At 36.4% G+C, this 26,122-nt stretch overlaps 2 protein-coding genes and 1 long non-coding RNA gene across 6 annotated transcripts; 1 reads left to right on the forward strand and 2 right to left on the reverse strand.

Moving 5' to 3' along the window:
• Window positions 1-1,931: 1,931 nt before the first annotated feature.
• Window positions 1,932-11,261, forward strand: LOC110758137 (DNA polymerase I B, chloroplastic/mitochondrial-like). Of its 2 annotated transcripts, XM_021959932.2 has the most exons (12): window positions 1,932-2,355; window positions 3,036-3,840; window positions 4,021-4,212; window positions 4,825-5,504; window positions 6,627-7,080; window positions 7,207-7,302; window positions 7,548-7,640; window positions 7,709-7,903; window positions 8,803-8,895; window positions 8,989-9,201; window positions 9,281-9,370; window positions 10,668-11,261. In XM_021959932.2, exons 1-12 carry the CDS (start codon window positions 2,234-2,236, stop codon window positions 10,827-10,829), a joined length of 3,195 nt encoding a protein of 1,064 aa, XP_021815624.2. In that variant the 5' UTR covers window positions 1,932-2,233; the 3' UTR covers window positions 10,830-11,261. The 2 variants fall into 2 exon arrangements, 1 of the variants encoding a protein (XP_021815624.2); XR_002526906.2 differs by lacking the exons at window positions 9,281-9,370; window positions 10,668-11,261 and having other exon boundaries at window positions 7,709-7,913; window positions 8,989-9,008.
• Window positions 11,262-11,623: 362 nt separating this feature from the next.
• On the reverse strand, window positions 11,624-16,289 carry LOC110758138 (TORTIFOLIA1-like protein 1). Of its 2 annotated transcripts, none has more exons than XM_021959936.2 (6): window positions 15,196-16,289; window positions 14,663-14,854; window positions 13,977-14,082; window positions 13,176-13,864; window positions 12,207-13,097; window positions 11,624-12,008 (listed from the first exon to the last, which is right to left on the reverse strand). In XM_021959936.2, exons 1-6 carry the CDS (start codon window positions 15,952-15,954, stop codon window positions 11,811-11,813), a joined length of 2,835 nt encoding a protein of 944 aa, XP_021815628.1. In that variant the 5' UTR covers window positions 15,955-16,289; the 3' UTR covers window positions 11,624-11,810. The 2 variants fall into 2 exon arrangements, with proteins under 2 accessions (XP_021815628.1, XP_021815627.1); XM_021959935.2 differs by having other exon boundaries at window positions 13,176-13,867.
• Window positions 16,290-22,691: 6,402 nt separating this feature from the next.
• On the reverse strand, window positions 22,692-25,518 carry LOC148295027 (uncharacterized). 2 transcript variants are annotated; one of them, XR_015835091.1, is made up of 3 exons: window positions 25,036-25,515; window positions 24,141-24,204; window positions 22,692-23,087 (listed from the first exon to the last, which is right to left on the reverse strand). It is a non-coding gene; the product is annotated as an uncharacterized LOC148295027 (long non-coding RNA). The 2 variants fall into 2 exon arrangements; XR_015835090.1 differs by having other exon boundaries at window positions 24,141-25,518.
• Between the last annotated feature and the right edge of the window lie 604 nt (window positions 25,519-26,122).

Genomic DNA, 26,122 nt, shown 5'->3' on the forward strand with positions numbered 1-26,122 from the left:
ACTTAGTTATGACTCTTTTTATGCAAAATCAAACTAAACTGGTTATAATCTGTGCACTTTTTTTTTATCACATGAAGATTCGATTTGTTCGAACCGACCCTAGTTGCGTTTGGTAGCTACGGAGATGCGTATTGGTTTTTTGTGTGCATACAACTATAGAATTACTTTACATAATAATTTTCTTATTTGTTCATGAGGAGAATTAAACTTTCAATGTTGTTATTCCCACATACTTGTTCTTTTTCTCCTCCCACCTTATTTCCCTATCCCGATTAAACTTAAAAGAAAATAGTATCTTTCCATCTACATATAAAATCTATAAGACCCTTTAAATGCGTTAATTCAAACATGATAAACACTGCTCTCGCCTTCAAGATTATTATTATCTCACCCCTTTCTTCCTTCATATGTTCTTTCCCCCAAAGACCCGAACTTTTTTTATGTCGCCAAAATTTTCATCATACAAGTCAAAAAGAGTGAGTTTAAAAGTTCTAGCTAATACAAGAAAAAAGGGAGGAATAGCACCACTCTTAAATTTGCAACAAAAAGAAAAAGAAAAAAGAAGAAGAAAATCTTACAAAAACACACATTGAGGCGTCTTTTGAGTTCTAATCACAACTCTTGCCATCCTAACGAGAATGAAATTGTTTGAAATGACCTAGTTTTTGGATACGAATGAGACCGAATTTTAAAATTAAGCTTCATAAGATAATTCATGAACTTTAATGGTGGAAGTATAATTTAGCAAAATCAATAAAATATGAAGTAATTATTGATTGATTAAAGTAAGTATGACCAATAATATTGTAGTTCAGTGCGACAAATTAGCAATTACCTTTAGTGGCCCCAAGCACTTGTAAATTATAATGAAATAATTGCAGAAAACCAATTCAATAACAGCCGTTGTCAACAAACCTAACCCCCTTCATCAAGAAAAAGCTAACCCCTCTCCTTGCATTTGGGCAAAGTTAGCCAAGGATTATTAACTACGGTAAGGACGATAGATAAGGACATCTGGTCACAAACCCTAATTCCATGTATGCTTTACAAAACTACAATTCTTCTTTTCCCCTCTTCATCTCTTAGACATCTTCACAGTCTATAAAACTATTATTTAAGTTTCTAATTATAAAATATTATGCGAGTGAGCACTGGCGGACCCAGAAATTTTTTAGCGGAGGTGCAATATTGACTAAGTATGAAAAATGGGTTTTTGGAATAATCATTTTCTCAAGATAATTTTTGGCGGCTTTTGTTCCTTATACATCAAATAAGAAAACTTGATTTTATGGGATTTTAGTATGAAGTATATATTGACTTAATGAGCGATCATTTTTAGCCTAAATCGTATTTTGCACTAAAACCGAATTTTTATATTTTGATTTGGTGGGAATTTGATTTTCAAGTATTTTTATTTGAATCCAAATGGGGGGTATTTCCTTATTTACATTGTAAACTTAAGTAAATGGAGTAATATAATTATAAATAAAAGTAAAAGGATAAAGACATTTTGAGCAAAGGAGCAATTTCAAGCACCTACTATGGTTTTTCCGGCGATGGGAGGTGCAGCTGCACCTCCTTGCGCCTTAATAGGTTCGCCTATGCGAGTGAGTCAGAATTTTTTTTCCTTTAATTTGATAGAAGAAGGATGAGAATCGAACTCTAAACTTTAGGTGAGAATGTAATATCCTTGATCATCATCCCGCTAAAGACAAGACCATCGAATTAATCAGTTTAATATTTACATATATAGTTTGTCTATTGGTTAAATTAAAAAATAAAATAAAATAAATAAAAGCAAACCAATGCATCACATGTCCAAAGGACCACAAAAAAGGCATATCTGTAATATCCGAAAGTTTTAACCCTTAAATGGTAAATGACCATTTTATTTTTAGATTTTAGTATTAACAATTTGCAGAGACAAATATTTGCCAGCCATATGATATTTGGGTTCTTCCCCATATTTTTCTGAGACAGAAAACCCCAGGGTTTAGCCTTCTGCAGTCTTGGCCTTCTTCATCTCTCTCCTCTCTCTCCCTCGTCATGGCCTTGCTCAGCTCTTCTGCTTCAAACTCAGACCCACTAGTCCCAGACCCCAAATAACCTCCCACGAATACCCACTTTATCTACAGATTTGCCACCAAAGCTTTCCAAGACGGCCGCTTCTCTAACCCCCTGTTGGAGTTGGAGTTGGAGTAGTAAGCTGGCCAAAGTTTCTCTTTCGAACCTCATGGCTATGGGGTTCTCCTCTATCCAAACCAGCCATTTAAGACCTTCTTGCCCTTCTTATTTCTCTGTATTCCGTTCCTGCCCCCGCTCTTCTTCGTCCAGGTCTCTATGGACTCGTACCAGGTTCACTTCAATCTTACTCAGACTGCACTGTTTCCACTCTCTTTTTTTGTTCCTACTAATTTTTTCTGTGTGCCTTTTTTTAATATTCCACCATACCCATTTGCTTATTTCTTGTGTTTTGTTTATAATTTTATTTTTGTCATTTGCAATTTAATATGATGAAAGGTTTTGAGTTTTTGGGGTTTTGGGTCAAACAAAAATGGTTGTGGAGTTACACTAATGTTTTGTTTTGGGTTGTATTGGTCATCTAGCTATCTTCTTTTGTTGGCTCGAGTCATGTAGACTTTGTTGGATTTACTTGGTTGAATTATTGGACAATTGTATTAATTTCATTTTAATCTGACTGTATTGGTAAGGACTTATAGGGAACTGCATATGCAATATTACTTGTATATTTATTTTCAATTGGTGGAGGAATGTGAGTAGGAAGAGGAAGTGGGGAAACTCAAATGTGCAATTTTTTGTGGGTAGGTGTTGGCTTTGGGATTTCAATGTTAGTTGCTAATGTATGTAAATTTCTAGTACAAATTCACAATTATGGGAATGCCAGGTTGCGTTTTAAGTTCTCCAATATGTTCTGTGCTTCCTTTGCATACTTAGAGTGCGAGGAGAAATTGATATAATGTTTGATTGATTTTTTTTTTTGCTGCCTTTGATGTTGGAATTGATGAAAATTGCAGGCCAGAGGTCTGTGCAGCCAAAGCTGCTCACGATACTTTTTCAAATAATACGACGATCTCTTTGAATCCAGTTCACTATCATACTGAATCTAATGGCACTAAAAGTGCCTGGAACAACAAGGTTTGGGCAATGAGAGAAGAAAAAAAGGTAATGGAAAATTATTTTGGAAGGAAGATCTCACGTGCGGGAGGTATTAAAACGAATAGCCAAGAAAGGCTTGAGGGTTTCACACATGTCAGTACGTGTGATAAGTTGGAAGAAAATTCAGAAGGCTCATATTGCAAAATAATTGATTATGGACAATTGGATAAAACACCTGGTGAAGGAAATCACGTGGACAAGGTAAATGGTGAAGGAAATCATGTGGACAAGGTAAATGGTGAAGGAAATCATTTGGACAAGGTAAATGGTTATGCACATGATGGTCTGGGTGCGTCAACTTCCAGTAGGATTGAAAATATTAATCTGGAGAAGGTCAATGGTCATGCACGTGAGGGTCCAAGACAATTGGGTGTGGTTAATGGGTCACAATTAGGGAAGACCTCAAAGGTCAGGAAGGGGACTGATTCTGGACGAAATAAAGATGAAGCTGCAGCTGTGATTAAAGGGGACAAGTCTCACGCAAAAGCTTCTGCAATTAAAGCTGCTACAAAAGCAGATAATGATTGCAAGCAAGATCTTCGTATTAGGCTTAATACCATATATGACAAGGTTCTTGTTGTCAATAGTGTCTCTGTTGCAAAGAAAGTTGTTAAGATGCTTACAAATCAATACAGGAATCTTGTCCATGCCTGTGACACAGAGGTATCCATACTTCAAGTTTATCTTAACTTTGATTGATATAGTTCTGTGTGCAATATACCTGCACATTTTTTTGAACTTTCTTTTTGCCTTTTTATAAATAAATGTGTGGCTTGTTTTTGGGTGCTCGAGATTTCTTATTTACTGGCTACTGTCTAGTTGCTAATAATAGCATTTTAACAGGTGGCTAAGATAGAAGTGAAGCGAGAAACACCTGTTGATCATGGAGAAATAATATGTTTCAGTATTTATTCTGGACCAGGTGTGGATTTTGGAAATGGGAAGTCTTGTATTTGGGTGGATGTTCTTGATGGCGGCGGCAAGGAACTTTTAATTGAATTTGCTCCTTTTTTTGAAGATCCCTCCATCAAAAAGGTTGTTTTTCTTTCTTTTAAGGTCCTCTTGACTCACAGCACCTTCAAAACAACATAATCATCATTGGGTAGTGACAGTTTTCAGAAATGACTACTTTCTTTTGATTCACGATAATGACATTGCAACTCTTATGACAAATTTGGTTCATATTAATCAGATATTTACAATTGTCCCCTTTTGCACAATTAAATTATTGATAACTGTCTTTCTATTTTCATGAGCCTTTCTTTTCCTTTCTCTTTATGCATTTTTTCCCATTACTGCAGGGAAGTTGATAGAAACACCGTTTTGCAGCCTTTTTTTATTTTTTATTTTTGCTTTCAGGACGGTTTCTGTTTCTGACTAACCAAGGATCAAGGCCTTGAGTCTGTCGAATATTGTACAATACTATATGAGTTAGAAAATAGTATTAACCTTTCTTTTCTTTCTTCTTCTCTATTTTCCTTTTCTCTTAATAAGACTGGTCCAGTTGGCCTTTATTTTGTTGACTGCTGTTGACTGTTTCACTTGGTACGTGCTTTCTTTTTTTGCCCGGAAAATCACTTGGTAGGTGTTTGACTAGCATACAAGGTGCATGCTTGATTGAGGAACAAACTTGATATCTTTTTGTAGGTTTGGCACAATTACAGCTTTGATAACCATGTAATAGAGAACTATGGGCTTAAGCTTTCTGGTTTTCACGCCGACACAATGCACATGGCGCGCTTGTGGGATTCGTCAAGGCGGGTAAAGGGAGGCTATTCTCTTGAAGCGCTTACACGTGACCCTAAGGTCATGTCTGGGGCGGAACAGTGTCATTTGAAGGATTTGGTTGGTAAAATATCAATGAAAACTATATTTGGCAGGAAGAAAGTGAAAACAGATGGAAAAGAAGGGAAATTGACCATTATTGATCCTGTTGAAGTGCTACAAAGAGAAGAGAGAAAACTATGGATTTGCTATTCTGCCTTAGATGCAATAAGCACACTAAATCTGTATGAGAGCATGAAAAACCAACTAGGCAAAAAGCCGTGGGAAATCGATGGAAACCCCGTTTCTGGAAAATCCATGTTTGATTTCTATGAAAAATACTGGCGACCATTTGGTGAGCTTTTAGTTCAGATGGAAACTGAGGGAATGTTGGTTGATCGAGAACATTTAGCTGAGATTGAGAAGCAGGCCAAAGCTGAACAAGTGGTTGCTGCTAACAGGTTTCGCAGGTGGGCTTCTAGTTACTGCACTGATGCCAAGTACATGAACGTGGGAAGTGATGTGCAACTACGCCAGCTCTTGTTTGGTGGGACTGTGAACAGGTACACATTTCAACTAACGCCTTTAATTTGTTTTAGTGTGTATGAGAATTTTCATGTTGTAGACAACTGTTTTGGCAGACTTTATTTTACTAGGTGAAAGATACTAAACACATTCTATTTTGAGGTCTTGGTTATATCAGCTGTAGTTGGTGACTCGAACAGAAGTAAACAAACTAAATTTACTTGCTTCTAAATACAGAAAACAGCACAAAACATTCTGATTACGTCTTCTTGAGTTCTTGTTCTCAAAATTTGCCCATTCTTTTTAGCAAGTTTAGTTCTCTGGCTCTGTTGACATAAGGAGCTCTGTTGCTATCTTGGTTATATCAGGTATAGTTGGTGACTTTGGAACAGAAGTCAAAAAACTAAATTTACTTGCTTCTAAATACTGAAAACAGTTCAAAGCATTCTGATTATCTTCTTGATTTCTTGTTCTTTTTAGCAACTTTACTTTTCTTGCTCTGTTGACATAAGGAGCTCAGTCTATTGCTATTTGTCTTGGAATTTGAAAGTTTTACCTTTTATATGTATCCTGTGATATATGGTCGAAGATATGTTTAACTCTCATGAGCTGTATTTTTTGTTTTTCCTTTTTTCTTAATAAAAAAGATATATGATAAGGTTAAGAGTACAATTTTATGTAAGCGCTGTTCAACAATATGCTTTGCTATTCTTGAGAGTTTGGTTAGCATGACTACACGCACAGGAAGCAGAAATTGTTGCAAAGCTTTGTAAGAGTTTTAGTTCATGTGAGAGGAAACAGCCCCATGGATTAGAACCATAAGTCAAATCTAAAACTTAGGGTACAAAATCTAGATTTTATTGGAGGGACCACTTCTTGTGATAGAAAATGATCCCCAACTGCAGTGAGATGCCTAATAAAAACACCAATATCCATATGAACTATTTTTATGGTAACCAAACAAAAATTCAATTACTCTAGTGCCTATGGGTCATTTGGAACATTAAGTGTCCTGCATTTGCATAGTAAGTTTACCGTTTACCCTATTCAAATGCAGGGACAGTACTAAATAAAAATCTTATTTCATGATACCATCCCCCTAGCCTTATGAAAAGGCAAGTGAAGCTGTATAAATTTGACTTGATTGTATCCTGTTACAGCAAGGACTCCGATCAGGCTGTTCCAACTGAGAGGACTTTTAGAGTTCCAAACATTGATAAAGTGATTGAAGATGGAAAGGATACAACCCCAAAATATCGCAATATCACTCTGCATGGTATTGGTGTCAATCTTCCGGCTGAGATTTACACAGCAAGTGGTTGGCCCTCAGTTAGTGGAGATGCCTTGAAGATTTTATCTGGGAAGGTCTCTTCAGAATTTCATTTTATGGATGATGACATAGATGATGTTGGAGATGCCTGTGAGACAGTGAGTGATGAATACTTGGTAAAACAAGAAAATATGTCTGAATATGTTGACACATCTGCTTATGGGACGGCTTTTGAAGCATTTAAACCAAAGGAGAAGGGAAAGGAAGCTTGCCACGCTATTGCTGCTTTATGTGAAGTTTGCTCTATCGATTCGTTGATATCCAACTTCATCCTCCCTTTGCAGGTGATTTCTGCTGTTATATCACACTGTTTATGCTTACTAATATCCCAAGCTAACTCCTTTTTCCCTAGTTTTTTACTGCAAATTTATGCGACACTTTACAATGATATTGGTTTCTTTCTACTACAGAGCAGTAATATATCAGGCAAGAACAGGCGGATTCATTGTTCCCTAAATATTAACACGGAAACGGGGCGTTTATCTGCTAGGAGGCCTAATTTGCAGGTTTAATTAATAATCCTTTCAACTATTTTACAATCATCTATTTAATGAAGTTATAATCAATTGTTTATCCAAGACATTAACCATTCCCTTATGGATAATGGTGATATCTGGATAGTCAGCTTCTATGATCATTAAAAGCACCTTGATTTTCAATCAAATATCTTGCTTCTGAACTAACATCTCCAACTATACCGGAAACTTGGGAGGTATGAATCTTCATTTTTCTTCTTTACTTCCTGATTCAGAATCAACCTGCTTTGGAGAAAGACCGGTATAAGATCCGTCAGGCGTTTGTAGCTGCACCTGGAAATTCTCTTATTGTTGCTGACTATGGACAGGTTAGTTGTTTATATTATCTGCTGAATACATGTTTTTAAATTTTTTAATTAATGTGTTCTTATGACAGCTGGAACTCAGGATTCTTGCTCATCTTTCCAACTGTAAGAGCATGTTGGATGCCTTCAAAGCTGGTGGAGATTTTCATTCAAGGACTGCAATGAACATGTACCAGCATATTTGGGAAGCTGTTGAGAAAAAGGAAGTGCTACTTGAGTGGGATCCTCAACCTGGTGAAGATAAACCCCCAGTTCCACTATTGAAGGTTAAAAAGTGTAATGTTTTTTTCCTAGTTTAGCAGTGAAGATTTATTGATGATAGTTGGAAAATTGAGTTTTGTGGCCTTTCTTTTTGTAGGAATATTTTTATTTTCAGTCCAAAAGAAAGATCATTCTTTCTTACATTTACGTTTTCTGGCCTAAAATTTTCTTGAGGGAGCTAATAAGATTGTCGTTGGTTATTATAATTGAACCTTGGAAAATAAAAATGTTTTATATTTCTTTCTGTTGCTCTCTCTTTATTTCATGAAGAGTTGGCAATGTTTGCTTTGGTGATGTTTGAAAAAGTGAAAGTACCAAACAGATTTAAGCAAGTGGACGGAGCTGGAAAAGCTTATGTTCTCTCCTTAAATATGACAATGCCTCCAGGTTAATGAAACTGCTTCTGTTCCATGACTGGAGCTGGAATGTAACTGCTCCTGTCATGACTGGAGCTAGGACTAAAGATGAAAGTTCTTAGTCATTCCAAGTGCGTATAAAAATGAATTGAATATTGATTCTACTACGATTAGGCTTGGGATAACCATTGTATGGAAAGATATCAAATTTGTTTTGTACCTTTTAATTTGATGTGCATGAAGTTTATATATTTAATTTGTTCAGTTTTGTTTGAACATGTTTTTATCTCACCCAATATCGTGTTGCAATTTTTCCTATTGAGTGATAGCTGAAATATTGTTTTTCTAATTTGATACATATATATATATATATATTCCATCTATTAGCTGTCAACATATTGATATTTTGATTGTTTTTCTGCCATTCTAATCTGTTTTTTGGACGAGGTTACAACCATATGTTGATATGCTGATGTCCAAATGAAATGTTAGTAGCTCTGGATTCACTCTGAACACTATCTTCTGATTAAAAAACATTTCATGTTCAGGATACCTTTGCTTCTGAAAGAAGGAAAGCTAAAATGCTTAACTTCTCCATTGCATATGGGAAAACTCCAATTGGGCTTTCTCGGGATTGGAAGGTACACTTGCAGCTCTAAATTTGAAATATAATAAGGCATTCATATTATTTTTGTATCAATTTGAATGATGCAGTAGGGTATGGTGGTTCCCAGGTATCTGTTCAGGATGCAGAGCAAACAGTTAAGCTCTGGTACAAAGAAAGACAAGAAGTGCGGCTTTGGCAAGAAAAACGCAAAGAGGAAGCTACAAAGCATGGACATGTTCGCACATTGCTAGGACGGGCACGCTGGTTCCCCTCAATAGCTCGTGCTAGTCGTGCTCAAAGAGGTCATATTGAAAGGGCTGCTATTAACACACCAGTGCAGGTTTTTCCCATGCATTCTCTCTCTCTCTCTCTCTCTCTCTCTCTCCACACATGAGATTTTGATTTGTTGACTGCAACAGGGTAGTGCTGCTGATGTTGCCATGTGTGCCATGTTAGAAATAACCAATAATGCGCGTTTGAATGATCTTGGGTGGAGGCTGCTTTTACAGGTTAACTCCAGTTTCCTTATTATTAAACTAGCTAACACTTTGCCAATGTCATGAACAAAATTATAATTTCAAAAGAAATCTAGAAAAAATATATAGCAGTATAAATAATAAAAGCTAAGATTTTTAAGCATCCTGTAATTATTAAGAACATCTGAAAAGTGCTCCATGAGGAATGAGAATTGCTATGTTTTGTACCTTTCATTTTTTGTGGGGAAAAGATATGTAGCAAGAACAAAAATGTTGGAGATGGAGGCTTATTTTCCTCTTAAATTTGTTCGTTTAAAAAAAATTTATAAGAAAGTTTATAGAGTAAATTTAAGAATAGATATTAGAAAGATATTGTTTGGTTGGGGGAAAGTGAGAGAGCAATAAATGGTGGAAAGGAATCTTTGATGAGAAAAAATGAGTCAAAGGGACAAAATATAACCACACACAATATCCGGATGCTTGCTTCTTTTGCTTTCTCTCATAATGTCCTAAATAGATCTTTAAATTGATCCTGCGTCAACTTCCCTTTAAATATTTGACTCAAGTGAAATGAAAGAACTATCTTCTTGTACTCTTTCTAAGCCACATTATCTGGCTCTGTGCCTTTTTTGATATGGTTATTTCTCAGCAATTTTGAATGATGTCTATAAATCTTCAATTTATTGGTCTTATCTGGGCAAATCAATTTTCATCTTATGATATAAGTAGACCATGTGAGAACGATACGGCTTGGTTGACTTCTTCTCTTCTTGAATATATGTTATTTGGTTGTTTCAAGAGATTTGGACATTACGTTTGGAGTGGTAATTCCATTGGCATCCACCATTTTGTTCTGTCATTCGGGGACATCCAGTAGAATCTCTTCAAGTTTTCGAAAGTTGAAAATAGGTGTAGGTGTTGTGGAAAAATTATGGAAATTTATAGGGAGGGAGGGTGTGATAAGATGGAAATAGGAGCATCATTTTTAGAGTTATTTAATAGTGGTTCAGAAGTCATTTCTTTTTCAGCTCAAATTTTGATAGAAACCGTAATGAATGCTTTCCTCAATTAATTGCTTCTGTTCTTCATATTTCATCTTGGATTGACATGCTCCTTGACGCATTTACATTCACATTGAATAGGTTTAAGTTAGTTTAACTTGTGCAACAGTAAATCACAAACTATTTAGTTTTTACTAAGAAAAAGGATTAAAAAGATAAAGCAGTTTGTGTGGCTCTCTGTTATCTATCTTTTTTGGAATATTTTAAATTGGAGGGTTAAAAAAGGTTGCTATTGACGAGTTCTGGAAATGATCTTTTCTGGAAAGCAGGTTCATGATGAAGTGATCTTGGAAGGGCCATCTGAGTCTGCTGAGGTCGCAAAGGCAATAGTTGTTGAGTGCATGTCGAAGCCCTTCAATGGCAAGAATTTCCTTAAGGTTGACCTTGCTGTTGATGCCAAATGTGCACAAAACTGGTATTCTGCCAAGTAGATGGTGTGGTTAATTACATAGTTGGGCCTTTGGTTTTAGAACCTCTATGTTATGAGGGCAGTTCGTGTGTTATACATTCCAGGGGCCATTTGCAATCTTGTTTTAATGGCATTCGCTCCTAAGAGGTTTTCTGCCCAAGGAATCAGTTTTTATAGCCTGTTGATGTGAAATTTTCCGTCATCTTTGATGATGAGTTCGTCACATTGCAGCCAAGGATTACTAGAAGAGGGTTCGATCTGCTGCTTGGTAGCATTATGTGATTTTTAGACCATGGGGAAGGCTCATGGAAAAGCATGCCTTGTATATAGATTAGTCTACTAACAATTAAACACTTATGTTTTGTTGAACGCCTCTTCTAGCGCATTGTACTATCCTTGGTGAAACTAATGTCTATTTTGAACAAGAATGAAGATGCGATATTACGTTGTCTTAGTTTCTCCTCATTTTTCTCTCAGTATAATACGTTTTCCTTTTATGAATTAGTTGGGAGAAAGAGGAATTAAGGATTTTAAAAATCCAGACCTGCATATGAGGTATGTGCATGTTCAACCAAGGTTACAAAGGGCACCGTAAGAACCTTCAAACGCATCAATGACGGTCATGGATTGCCTATGAGCTACTGACAGCAACATACCTCATACTTGCAAATGAGACATTTGGGGTAACACTGACCACAATGATCGTTATTGTTAAAGTTGGATTTGTGTATTAAAAGCCCTTAAAATCCCCCCATGCCCCACGTTTGATAAATTAGGTGAACATATTCACGCATTGAGGCATTTCCAACTTGAATATGATCCATTAATGCTCTATGGCATAAAGTATTGACTGATTTCTTCGCAAGTTGAAGAGTAGTTTGACAATTATATATGTTTATTGGTCATTAAGTTCAAATCGCACTAACTAAAGGATCTATAGACCAAATCATCCACTCAAAACGCAAAGTTCACATTGAATACAAATTGGCAAATGAAGTAGTAACTATTTGTCATGCTGTTGCAAATTGATTCCCCAGGTTGATGCCAACTGCACCAAAAGTTGATCAGGCGTTGCACCTTCCCAGTCCTCAGGTGGATCCATTGCTAAAGAAGCTTCATGCAAATTGAATACAAGCTCCTTCTTTACTTCAGTGGGAAGGCCAAAAACATCTGATCCATTTTCCAGCACCATTTCAACCAACTGCAAAATGGGAAAAGGGGCTAAATCGTCAAATTCAAGTGAAACTGAGGCAGCTCCATAGACGAACACCAAAAGCAATAAAATTGAGAATTAAGAAGTGTAACCGTTAAGAAGGAAACTAGTGAACTCATGAATCCTTCAAAAGAGAAGTTATCTTAGCTAGTAGAATAAGAAACAGGATTAAGAAAAACCTGATACCTGTTGAATCCAAGACAAACAGATGTCAAACAAGTTTGCCTCTGGTAAAAATTGTCCAACAGCATGCAAGACCTCAGTTGCTGTCTCATTTGAAAGTTGGTCAATCACAGGACCTGATCTGTCCATTAACTTTACAAGCAAGAGATCATCTCCTGTAGATAATACTTCCACATAGGCTGTATCCACATCACCCACTTGAAGAGCATCCATTGCATTAGTCCAAGAAGTCCAGATTGGATTCCGATCTTGGCCCACATTATCATCTTCCATAGCCTCTGCAGTCAATTCAGGTATAGCTACTCTTGCTGCTCTAGATGTTCCATTGTCCTCTCCAGCAACACGAATTGCTTCCAAGGTAGCCTCATCTTTTGAAGCTTGCCAAACACTTCTTGCAGAAGGTCCCTCACCGAACCTAACAGGTCCAACCCCTTTATCCCATGCTCGCCTGTTGCCACCCTGATCACTCTCATTCTCTGATTTGGGGGACCTACCATCCATAGGACCACCTCCTACAGCCTTCCTTGAACCAATCTGCCCATTTCGAGAACCACCACCATATGTAGAAAAATCCCACACCTCAGACATGTCAGATCTCCAAGGAGGGCCCCTTCCCCTCATGCCGGAAACAATTCCATCATTTTGGGCAAATCTTTCACCGAATGGACTTCTTCCATCCCCGCCTCGTCCAAACTTGGCACTAGTGTAATCAGGAAAACCATTATACTTGCCTAAGGGCCTATTAGAAGATCCCTCAAACCCCATTGCAAAATTACCACCTCTCCTCCCTGATGATATAGATAAATCTCGTGCCAGGTCTTCAACAACTCTCTCAAGACCCCTTACTCTGTTCTCCAGAGTTACCATGCTATCATGAGACCCACCCATGAAATCCTGCAATTGAAGAAAGGTATCATATAATTTTGAGGAATATACATTAAAACCATTTCCACAGTGCAGAAACTAGAATACCTGCAGCATGCTCATCAGATGACCTTGTTGTCTCTCCAGCTGTAACAATTGCCTTTGGATAGCCAACCAATTTCCTTTGTTATTGACAAAGGCTCCTTCAGATTGACCATCAGTTTTTGAGAAACCTGCACGACCGCTAGATGATTCCCTTTGATTTATATCAATTCTATCATCACCATCAACTGCTCTCATTCTTGGGTCTTTTCCATTTGCCCTTTCTTCTGGCCATTTACCGCGCTCAAAGTCATCATGATCTCGCTGTTTAGAATACAGACCAGCAAGTCCTCTCTCTATGTTACGGTATTTACTACTGAAAGATCCCTGAATATCATCAGATTGGCTGTTTCCATTGCGGTTTAGCCTTTCCTTCGAATCTGTACAATTTGGCTCTAGTTCTACCTCATTATTTGAGTTTGAAGAATTGAGATGTCTACGAGGAACAACTACCTCTACAGGCAATTCATCAGAACCCCTTTCTTCAAGTTTCTGGAAGAATTCTGGGTTTAGCTCTTTGTCAGTTAAGACAGGTGGTTTCTTCTTCAGAAGTGCAACTGCTTTATCTGCAGTAATACCTTTGGATTTAGAAACAGAATCTGAAGTAGGGGATGAATCATTAGATGAACCCTTTGCTGCTTGCTCTGTTCTCTCACTAGGCTTTGGATTTTTTGACTCATTCTTTTCTGACACCTCTGCTGATTCAGGATTTTCTTTATTAAAAATTTGTTACTAAAAAATAATCCAGTGAGAGACAAAAGAATTATAAAATAGGAGCATTCAAAAAATATATACTGATATACTTACCATGAGACAGGCCTTTCTGTTCATTTGGAGCTTCATCTCCTCCTTTCCCAGCAATCTTTTTCCAGAACTGCAATGCCTCTGTCATGCTATCTCTGACAGGTTTAATCTGTAAAACAAATCAAACATAATTTTGGACACTAGGCCAAGAGAAATATAAAGTCACCCTCCTATCTTTATAACATATTTCTTGTATGGACGTTGGCTGATTTCAACAGTTTGATATTACAAGTAGATTGCTTTTTCCTAACAGAGTAAAGTGAGAAACAACACCATGGGCCTATCTGAAATGTGAAACCCATATCCAGTATCCACATGAGGACAATCTCTAGCAAATTAATCCAACATTTCTTGATAAGAGAGTTTATCTTCCATACTTTCAAATACCCCTCCCTCTCCCAGTAAACAACTGAAAAAAGTTCAAATATAGAAGTTCCACACGAAAAACCTAATACGGTAGTGAAATTTTTATATGCATACTAATCCAATGACATACTGTTCAGCATTGAATCTCCTTTGAATAATTGTGTACCGGTTATTAATACAAAGCCACAAGTTTAAAAGAAAAAATGTTATTGTTTATAATCAAGTGATCCCCACGACATTATTGAAATCTGGTAATCATTTAGTGTGCACAGATAGTAAGGGAAAAGGTAATGTACTTGAAAGAATATGCAACAAAAGACTACCTTGTCAAAACGGCAAGACTCCAGCACAGTCAGGGTGGAAGTAGTTCTATCTGTGACCAAATTGCTTGAATGCAATGCTAATGCAATCAGCACATCAGCTGCTGCTTTACGTGTTGCCCAATCTGAACTTCCAAGGCATTCATGAATACTTTGCAGTAAATTTTCCAAGCTTTGCGGTGCAATTGCTCCAACCTGCAACAAGTCCGTACCTCTTCAGATCAGTAAAAATCCAAATAAATTATCCCAAGTATAGATCCAAGTGTTCATTTTATCCACCTACAAACCAGGAAGACAATGTATTTGTTCTCACTATGTCAAACCCAACACATTTTAAGTTAACACTCCAAATTAGCTCTCTTTTCTGCTGTCTTTTGTTTCCTACAACTTCCAGCAATCAAACAACCACATAAGTCCCAACTTTACTATCAAATTCACAACAATGTACATGACTACAAATCATTTGTATTGGAAAAAGAAAGTGAAGCTTCTTATTTAACCAACCAAGAAGCAACCACATAATACATGAAGCAAACCTGAGAGAGACTTGAAACAACCGGCAAGAGCGATGCCTTAGCCAAGAAGTTAGGATTGTTAAGCAACTTGTAGATCCTTGGACACAGCTTCTGAAAAGAAGAGACAGGTGGGTCCGCAGCGCAATCCACAATCTTAGCCATACACAATGCCGCACCAGATTGCACCCCTTTGTTCTGCTCCGCCATAGCCTCAAACAAAGGCTTCATAAACAAACCCACAATGGACCCAAGTACCCCATTGTCACTTACACTCTCTCCCTTCAAGTACTGCGCCGACAGCGCGCCAATGGCATCGCGACACGCGTCCCTGACGCCGGAATCGGCGTCTTTGAGCCTCTTAACGATGTGAGCAATGATTTTGGTCAAATGGGTCGATGTGAAATCGGGGTGGGAAGCAGAGACCAATGCGAGTAAGCGCAAAGACTCCTTCTTGACGGCGGGTTTTGGGTCAGCAGAGGCGTCGTAGAGGCAATTAAGGAGCATAGGGAGGCCCTCGGGTGCGAGGGTTTGGATGATTTTCTCGAGATCTTCGACGGCGATTTGGTATGTGTCTCGGTCTGAGAGTTTTGAGAGGGAGGTGAGGATTCTCTGCTTCAGCTCCACCATGGCTAAGTGTGTTGAGAGGGAGGAAGAAACAGAAGAAGAAGAGGACTTTGAAGAGGAGTTTGGGGGTTGCTGTGGTTGGGATGTTGGTGCATTTGAGGTTGATGGGTTTGGGGGTTTTGTGGGTTTTGAACTTCTGGGTCCTGCAAAACTCATGTTTTCAAGCTGCTGGTTTTGGTTTTTCAAATGGGAAGATGTGAAATGGAAATGGGTTTTCTCTGATTCAAAGATTTAAGCTTTCAGGGTTAAGCAGTGAGAGAGATACATTACAGACAATGCTGTTGCAGAGGAGAAAGAGAGAGGGAGAGGTGGCCAGGTTGGGGTGGAGTGTGGGCTAAGGCTTAGTTAAGCTAGTGAAAGCAAAATCAAAGCTGCAAATTGAAAATGAGAGATCTGGGAGGGACAGGATGAACAAAAGTATCAAAATGCCCAATGGTAATCTTTTTCCAAAATAGATTGGAATTAGACTAATCCATGTTTTTATTCTTTCAGGAAAAAAAAAACTTAAATGAGGCTTTATATATTTCACGTTTTAAAAATTAATTTTTGATGGTGTTTAACTTTTCTTTACCTTTATTTACATATCTTATTTTTTTTCAAATTTTGAAGATTGTTTGTGGGTCAAGATCAAGTTTGAAGTGATCGCTCATCAAAAATGCTGTCGAGCATTTGTTAATCTGGGATTTGTTTTGGTTTGGATTGGAGGGGTCAATCATTAATATTTTATGGAGTTGTGGAAGCGCAGTAACCAAAAGAGGACTACAGGCAATGTGAGGGCCACCATCAAATTATGAATATGAGATAGCAACGTCGTGATTGGACACTGAAATTTGAAAAATAAGCAAGGTGGTTATAGTTTTGACAATTAAAAAAGAAACGAAAGATGTCACTTTGTGGTTGAGTCACAATAGACGCTAAGGAGGTTCCTCATTAGAGCATTTCCAATGGCTGCCCCCAGCCCTGGTAGGACAGGGCCTGAGCCCAAAAACGAGCTTCCATCGGGCTTGTGAAGCCTGGGCAGGTAATGGGTCCCACGAGACTAGGTTAGCCCGCAGGGGAAATCAGCCCGAGACTCAGGCCGAAGGCTGCTGACGTCAGAGCGGTATTCAAAATTTTTTTAACGTCAGTGCGGTAACATATGCGCCAACGTTAAAAAAATTTTGAATTACCGAGTGCTGACGTCGACTAACAGTAACTTGCCACGTGGCGCGTTCTAGTCGCTCCGATGTTTTTTTTTTTTCAAATCCAACAGCTGGGCTTTTTTTGGGCAAAAGAAATGTGAAAAAAATTCACCCAAAAATTCTGATTTTTTTTAATTGTTTTTGTATTTAAAAAAACGAAAAATAAATAATATTTGCCCTTTGCCATGGCAACGGGTGGAAACACACATTACTTTTTGCAATGGCAGCCACTATTCACGTGAATGGTATCAGCCCCTAGCCCCCCCCTTGTCCTTTTCCATGGCAAATGGGTGGAGTTGCTCTTATGGGTAAAGAGAGAAGTATTGTCCTTTTTGTTTGTTATATGGTTTTTCTTTCTTCTTTCTATTTTTTGGGTATGAATATTATGATTGGGCTTTACGGGTAAAGAGAGAAGTATTGTCATTCTTGTTTGTTATATGGTTTTTTTCTTTCTTCTTTTTATTTTTTGGGTATGAATATTGTGATTGGGCTTTTGTATTGCAAGGAAGGATTGTGTCTTGTGGTGGATGTAGGGCTACGCATTTTAAATCGTAAGTCGACCAAATGGCGAACCAAATTGATCAGTCTTATTTGGTTCTTTTTTTTTCTTCTCTCAAATCCCTGGCCTCTAATTTAAGAATTATGAGCCTCTATATTGAGCATCGGTACATTTATATGCATTTAAAAAAAGTGATTGTATTAGATTGAAACTTTCACTTTGCACTTTGCACTTGATAATGATAAGGTGCAAAGTGGAAGTTTCATTGTAATACAATTAAGTTGACTTGGACTGATTAAAATTCGTTAAATTAATCTAGTGGTTAATTCTCTTTTAAATGCGTATAATGTACTAATGCTAAGCGCATAGGCTTGAGATCCACAACTTAAACCATCTCCCAAAACCACTAACGTACTAGCTCACGTTAAGATAGAATTGTAAAGCTAATATATTTAATGGCTTTCAATTTTGACAAAACTTTTTATATATATATATATATATATATATATATATATATATATATATATATAGTTATTCTCTCATCAAGATGTTTAAACGTTATTACTGTGTGGATGCCATTGTAAACAAGGAGGAAAGCAAGGAAGAGTAGTAGAAAATACATCGCGTCCGTATGGTAATAACATCCGGACGTCCGCATAGGAGAATTTATGAATATATATACAAAGAGCTTTAGCTGAGGGATCCCTCAAATAATATTTTAGGAACACCCTTATAGGCCCTACTACGCATTTTATTTCAATAATTTGAAACATCTAGTTTTTATATATTCCCTTAAAGATCATCTATGCAAAAATTCACTTGAATCTAAAACTATTTAACCACTCAATTAGATGGTTGTTATTATAGTATTTTCTTGAAGCATCGTGTTCGTCTATTTTCTTGGTCTCAATTAGATGCCTAAATGATTTTCAATTTGCATAATTTTTTGTAAGAATGATTTAAGAATGAAGATTTAAAATATAGACGGTTTGGATCATTGAAAAAAAAAATCGTACGAGACCCTAAAGAGTGTCCCCTCAAATAAAATTATCCCTCAATAAAAGGGGACTAATATATATAATATAATATAGACTACAAATGTTAGGAAAATAAGTTCATACACAAAAGTAATAAGAGCTTCTAATTTAGTTCTAATATGTATACTATTATCATAGCTTCAATTTCCTTTTGGGCTAGGAATTAAATTGAATCCAAGCCAACCCTAACACTTCCTATTGTGCCGTTTCCTCTCACATTCTCTTCTCTTTTTCTTTCTCCTTGTATGCGTCTTCTTCTCTACATATTTGTTTTTTGGTCAAATTTGCATCTTCTTCGTCTTCTCTGCATCTTTTTCTTCTATTATCTCTATGTCTTCGTCTTCCTCGTATCCTCTTTTTTTTTTGTTGGTCTAAATCATGAGGTGGTCCTGGATAGGCCCCAACTATGAGTGGCACCTTTAAGCCTTAACCACAACCCAGACTAATCCCCACTCACACCGGGTCGGCCCGTAAGGGGTAAAGTGTTGGCCAAAGTGGTGACTCCGTACGAGAGCAGGGATCGAACCCCTGACCTCTCTTAAGGAATGAGAGTGCCGAACCACTCACACCAACCACCTTGGTTTCCTCGTATCCTCTTTCGGTCTCTCTCCTCTATGTCTCTATTTCACACTACCTCTCTCTCTACTTCAACCCTGTCTCCCTTCACCGTTGGAGATTTGGAGCCTTGATCTCGTTATTCGCTGCCTCGAAAACTGATATCGAACCCGAACCATTCGTTCGGTTAACCAATTGTTTAGGGTGGTGGTTCAGCGTCGATTTCGAAAATTCCTCCACCAAGGATGTCGGTTTGGTGGGTGATTCAGGGTCATGGCACCTTCTACAGTGCACCAGGTGCACCCATGCACCATTTGTCCTTTATGATGCTCCCAGATTTTTTTAAAAATTGGTTACCGGTTATACAAGTTATCAAGTTTCCACTTTTTGAAAATGTAATTGCATAAGGGTCATGCAATTATGCCCTTCCTGTTTGGCAATTGGCATATGATTGGATAGTGATTTACAGTAGTTTGGATATGAGAGTACCATAACATTGTAAGAGGATCCTAAAACTTATAAGTTACAAGATTTGGGCAGCTGTTTACAAGTTTTTGAACTATGATTACAACATTAGGGTTCACCTAATTCATAGTATTGTAAACATCCCAGTTTACAAGTATAAGGACCCAATTTACCATCCGAATGTTCCTATTTACCCTAATATTGTACTACATGTCTTTATCTTTGTAAATTACGATGTTACAAGATTAAGGATGGGTTTTACAATGTTCTGGAATATAACTATCCATAAAAGAGTAATAAAAGACCTTAGTATTGTAAACATCCGAGTTTACAAGTATAAGGACCCAATTTACCATCCGAATATTCCCATTTACCCTAATATTGTACTACATGTCTTTATCTTTGTAAATTACTATATTACAAGATTAAGGATGCATTTTACAATCAAATGGAACATAACTATCCAAAACCGAGTAAAACAAGACCTTAATATAGTAAAAGTTTGTGTTTACACATATAAGGACTCAATTTACTTTCCTAATGTCCCTAGTTACCTTAATATTGTACTAAACGTCCTTCTCTTTGTAAATTACGATATTACAAGATTAAGGATGGGTTTTACAATGTTCTGGAACATAACTATCCATAAAAGAGTAATACAAGACCTTAGTATTGTAAACATCCGAGTTTACAAGTATAAGGACCCAATTTACCATCCGAATGTTCCCATTTACCCTAATATTGTACTACATGTCTTTATTTTTGTAAATTTCGATATTACAAGATTAAGGATGCATTTTACAATCACATGGAACATAACTGTCCAAAACCGAGTAAAACAAGACCTTAATATAGTAAACGTTTGTGTTTACACGTATAAGGACCCAATTTACTTTCTCAATGTCCCTAGTTACCTTAATATTGTAATACATGTCCATCTCTTTGTAAATTACGAAATTACCATAATAAGGATGGGTTTTACAATCTCCTGGAACATAACTATCCTAAATAGAGTAATACGAGACCTTAATATTGTAAACATTCATGTTTACAATACTAAGGACCCAATTTACCTTCCGAATGTTCCCCTTGACCCTAATGTTGTACTACATGTCTTTATATTTGTAAAGTTCGATATTACAAGATTAATGATGCATTTTACAATCATATGGAACATACCTGTCCAAAACGGAGTAAAACAAGACCTTAATATAGTAAACGTTTGTGTTTACACGTATAAGGACCCAATTTACTTTCTCAATGTCCCTAGTTACCTTAATATTGTAATACATGTCCATCTCTTTGTAAATTACGAAATTACCATAATAAGGATGGGTTTTACCATCTCTTGGAACATAACTATCCTAAATAGAGTAATACGGGACCTTAATATTGTAAACATTCATGTTTATAATACTAAGGACCCAATTTACCTTCCGAATGTTCCCCTTGACCCTAATGTTGTACTACATGTCTTTATATTTGTAAAGTACGATATTACAAGATTAATGATGCATTTTACAATCATATGGAACATACCTGTCCAAAACGGAGTAAAACAAGACCTTAATATAGTAAACCTTTGTGTTTACACGTATAAGGACCCAATTAACTTTCTCAATGTCCCTAGTTACCTTAATATTGTAATACATGTCCATCTCTTTGTAAATTACGAAATTACCATAATAAGGATGGGTTTTACAATCTCCTGGAACATAACTATCCTAAATAGAGTAATACGAGACCTTAATATTGTAAACATCCATGTTTACAATACTAAGGACCCAATTTACCTTCCGAATGTTCCCATTTACCCTAATATTGTACTACATGTCTTTATCTTTGTAAATTACGATATTACAAGATTAAGGACGCATTTTACAATCATATGGAACATAACTGTCCAAAACCGAGTAAAACAAGACCTTAATATAGTAAACGTTTGTGTTTACACGTATAAGGACTCAATTTACTGTCCTAATGTCCCTAGTTACCTTAATATTGTACTAGATGTCTTTATCCTTGTAAATTACAATATTACAAGATTACGGATAGGTTTTACAATTCTATGGAACAATTTACAATGAATTGTTTGTCAATTGCATTATTCGTTTGCAATTTCCAACTAACTGTTTGTCAATTGCATTATTCCTTTGCATTTTCGATCTAACTGTTTGTCAATTACATTATTACCTTTTCATCTTAGGTGAGGCAATCTATCAGTGCCCTTTCCATCTTATGGTCACTTCCTTTGGAATTAACTAATTGAACCCATTGAGATAGAACAATACACCAAAATGAATATATATATATATATATATTCCTCATGCATCCCCATAATGTTGTAAATCACCATTTTACAAGGTTATGGATCCTAAAGCCTAAAGCCACTTGGAAAAGCCATCACACCAACTTGCAATCTCGTATAAATTTCCTTATTTTGCTACAACATATCCATATTCAAAACAATAAAACTTGGGTATCTTTATATAAATCCGAATAGTTTTAACCCAAAAAAAAAAAAATTAAGAAGAAAAAGCGCTTAACTTTATTTATGTCTATCCATTATAGCTTGTAATTGCGCAATTGGAATGTAAATGAGACTGCTTTGTTTGTCATTTGCAAGACACGAATGCAAATGACACTACCTATTTGTCAGTTGCATTGACAAATCACATAATGTATTTCCATTCTCAAAATTGAAAAAGCTGCCAATAACATAAAGACTTGGGCTTTTTCGCTGTTTTACTGTCTCTGCTTTGTTTGTTCTTGCTAGTTCTTTTTGTCTTTTCCCTTAGATTGTATTTAAAAGTGAAATCAGAGTTAGGTAATGGGAAGGATGGTGTACCATTTGCTTAGGGATATTTGAGATGGGATTCTGATAAGCATTCTGTTACTAGCCCAATAACTGTTATCTTTGCCAACAAGTGAAATTAAAATAGGATCCCAGTAGAAGTTGTCACAAGCTTGCAGAGAATAACAGAAACAACTCAAGCCCCCAAAACATCATCACTACATGAAAGTTTATGATTCCAGGAAAAAGAAAACAACTAAACAGCCAAAATATAAGTCCTATGGACCATGACAACTTCAAACTAAAATCTAAGTGCGTATCAAGGAAAAGAAAATCAAGATCACAGTAATAAAACCGAAAGCTTGTTTCTAGTGCCAACGAAGGGAAGGACTTTGGTAGCATATATCAATTATTTAGTAGACCGAAACCTAAATAACAATAGAAATAGAAAGAAAAAAAATTTAACTACATTCCACCACATTAAAAAGGACTGGGACTTAACCACATCACTCTCATCTTCAATTTAGCCCATGCCTTACGTCACCAAGCTCATACAAAATTCCTTTATTTTGCTACAGCACAGCCACATCATGTTGGCAATTGATAAACATGCACTATGTAATTGCCATTATGTTCTTTCCTTTAAAAAAAAATGAATATGTAAGTGCCATTCTAATTTGCGGAAGCCGGTCGTCTAAGTGGTAATTGCCAAACGACCACTGTCATTTAATTTAGCTTCTCTTCCATGATTTAAGTACCTAAAAGTAAAAACAATAGAATTTAGCATATCAATTAACTTTTACTTTCATTGCAAGTGTTAATAACTTAGTGACAAGTAAATAACAAACATTGTTGGACACAAGGTAATTGAAAAGCAATTGTATTTACAAAAATCAAATTGACAGACAGGAAGCAGGTAATTGAATATGTGAAATCCAATTGTATCAGTGGAATTCACAAAAACAAATTGAGAAAACTAAACATACTCTCAACAATCAATCAAATGGGCAAGAATTTACTTAGCACACAACTGGATTAATGGAACATAAAAACAAAATGATGCATATTATGCAAACTTGAAACGTAGTTGGATTTACAAATATCCAATTAGTAGACATGAAATAGGTAATTGACAAATAGAAACAAGGGCATCAAAAAAGGTCCTCCAACCCATTTAAAGATATAAATTTTGAAAATAAAAGTCATTTCTAGTTAATTGACAAATATTGACAATGATAAACTGATAGAAGAGTTGGTTCCAAAAACACAACCCAAAACTACTCAGATATTCAACCCAAAGAAGATAATTAAAACCCAATTATCACAGTTCAAACCCAAAACACAAAGGTTGGCTGCTTATTCATGAAATTATAAACCAAATTCGAAATTCGAAATACAGCTGAAAAATTCAAACATAACATCATTTTAAATTTTAGTGTATCTCCTCATCAACATATATATGTGCTGTGTACAAAAGTTCTCAACTTCTCATAATTTCTCTGGGCATATATGAAGTAAATCCTACAAAATTCTCACCCAATAACAAGGATTTTTCTTTTTCGATAACATAATTCAATTCTCATCATGTCGCACAATTCAATTAAGTGCGTCAAAGGTTGGCCATGTTTTTTTACAGTGACTTGAAGTCTCAAAAATTAGAGCTCCGGTGTGACCATGAAAAAGAATATTAAAGTCCAAAGTGGTCTAAGAAGATGAATAACATAAAGTCTCAACCATCTGTGTAAAAAAACTTAATCACAGAATCCATATGTATCAACACATCAAGCACAACAAGGGGAGCAAGTTTATACCTTGGCTCAAAGTCCAATTCGATCAGGAAGTGGCCAGATTTTGAGGAAAACCCATACTGACTTCCTTATTTCACAATGAAAGGAATCACAACTTTGTTAGATTCAGACACCCACATCCACAAACAAGAAACCTCAAACTAGATATTGTCTTTATATAATTTCAACACAGCCATTAAACTGGACTTACAGCAAAAAATTTGAATATCTTTCTAATCATTTTTTCTCCTTTAAGACTTACTTTTTTTTTTCTCTTTCTGTTTTCCTAAGAGACTAAAGTGCAAATATGATCAAGTTTTCATACAAATGTGGCTATTTACTATTGAAAGAATATTAATCTAAAATGACCAACTATGAAATTTAATATACAATAAAAGTCATAAAGGCATAACTAAAATTGAATTGCCTTAACCTTGAAATTTTTACAACAAAAACCATAATGGCAGCTTCAACAATTACGCAGCTTCTCCTATTAAAAACACTAATTACTTTATACAAAGGGAAAATGTAATCTTATAAAAAGAAAAGATTAAAAAGTGATAAAAACTCTAAAATATGAAATGAAAGCTGACACAAGAAAAGAATTCACATTAATCTTTTAGAAAAATAAAGATAGTCATCAAGCTAATAATTGTCAAGATATATGAACTCAACAACACTATAATTTTTAACAAATAAAACCATGTAAAGAATACACACCAAGAACGAGATACGGTAGAGCATGCGCCATGACCTTGCCCCAAACATCGAATAAAAATTAGTTTCAATCTCCATCACCCACCCAAAAAAAACTCAGTTCTAACACAAATAGGCACTAGATCTAACATTAAAACCTTCAATGACCCATAAATTGCAGCCATATATGACAGAAATACTGATGAAATTGATAAAATCTTACCTTTTCTAATGAATTTCAGTTTTGGAAAGGGATTTAGGTGTCTAGGATTAGGGTTTTATGTTGGAGATTTGGGGGTTTTGGTATGAGAGAAGCAGAATGAACCCAGAGAGGTAGCGCTTGACAAGAGAGAGAGAGAGAGAGAGGGAGAAAGAGAGATGGGTTTTGAGAGGGCTAGCCAAGAAAAAGAGGCAAAAGAAGGAAATTTTCAGAGCGCTAGCCAGCGAAGGAGAGAACGAGAGATGGGGTAAAGAGCAGGTGAAGCTTGCCATCATCGTCGTCGTCGTTGGTTGCTTGCTGGATGCTAGAAGAAGATGAAGGGAGTGAAAGAGGGGGCTCAGTTTTTACGGGTTGGGGATTTTCCTTCAACCTGCTGAGAAGGTTTTCAAGTTATATCATTTAATGGTGTAGATCTATCCTTATTGTTTTGCCTAAATCTAACGGTCAATATCTATTGGCGCATGGATGCGCCAGGTCCACCGTAGAATTTTCCTCAGGGTCAAACCCAAATAAAACCACACTAACAGAGTCCTAGGTGGATGTTTAATAAAGTCAAATTTTTTAATAATATTTTTCACACACACATATATTTAAAATTAAATGTTAGAAAAGACAATACGTAGCACGATCTAAGGCATCCATTTGGTGATGACACTACACATTTAACAACCCAGACATGATAACACTAGCATTGATGCAGCCTTATAGGCGCCAGGAGAGCTCCTTCTAACATGACTTATTCTCTAGCATTGAATCACATCGACCAACATACCAATCAATGAACCATATCAATTATATATTGTTTTCTTCTTTTCGGTCAACTAGGCTTAAACACATATTAAGTCGGCTATGTTGACCTGATTTGACATGCCACTCAACCATGGAAGAGAGGATGCCTTGTAGTGTCTTCCTCTAGTAACCCCTAGAGATAGGCCAAGAAACCCAAAGCTTGATATCATGTCAATATTAGGTGTAGTTGAAATCCTTGCGAATAAACTATAACATGTAATTTATAAATCATATTTTAATCCTAACATAGTGTTTAGCGGTTGTGTTATCAACCTAGGAATTTCTGTCGTTTACTTCTCAT

The sequence above is a fragment of the Prunus avium genome, chromosome 4, assembly GCF_965620075.1.
Source record: "Prunus avium chromosome 4, drPruAviu1.hap1.1, whole genome shotgun sequence".
In the NCBI taxonomy this organism is placed as follows: Eukaryota; Viridiplantae; Streptophyta; class Magnoliopsida; order Rosales; family Rosaceae; genus Prunus; species Prunus avium.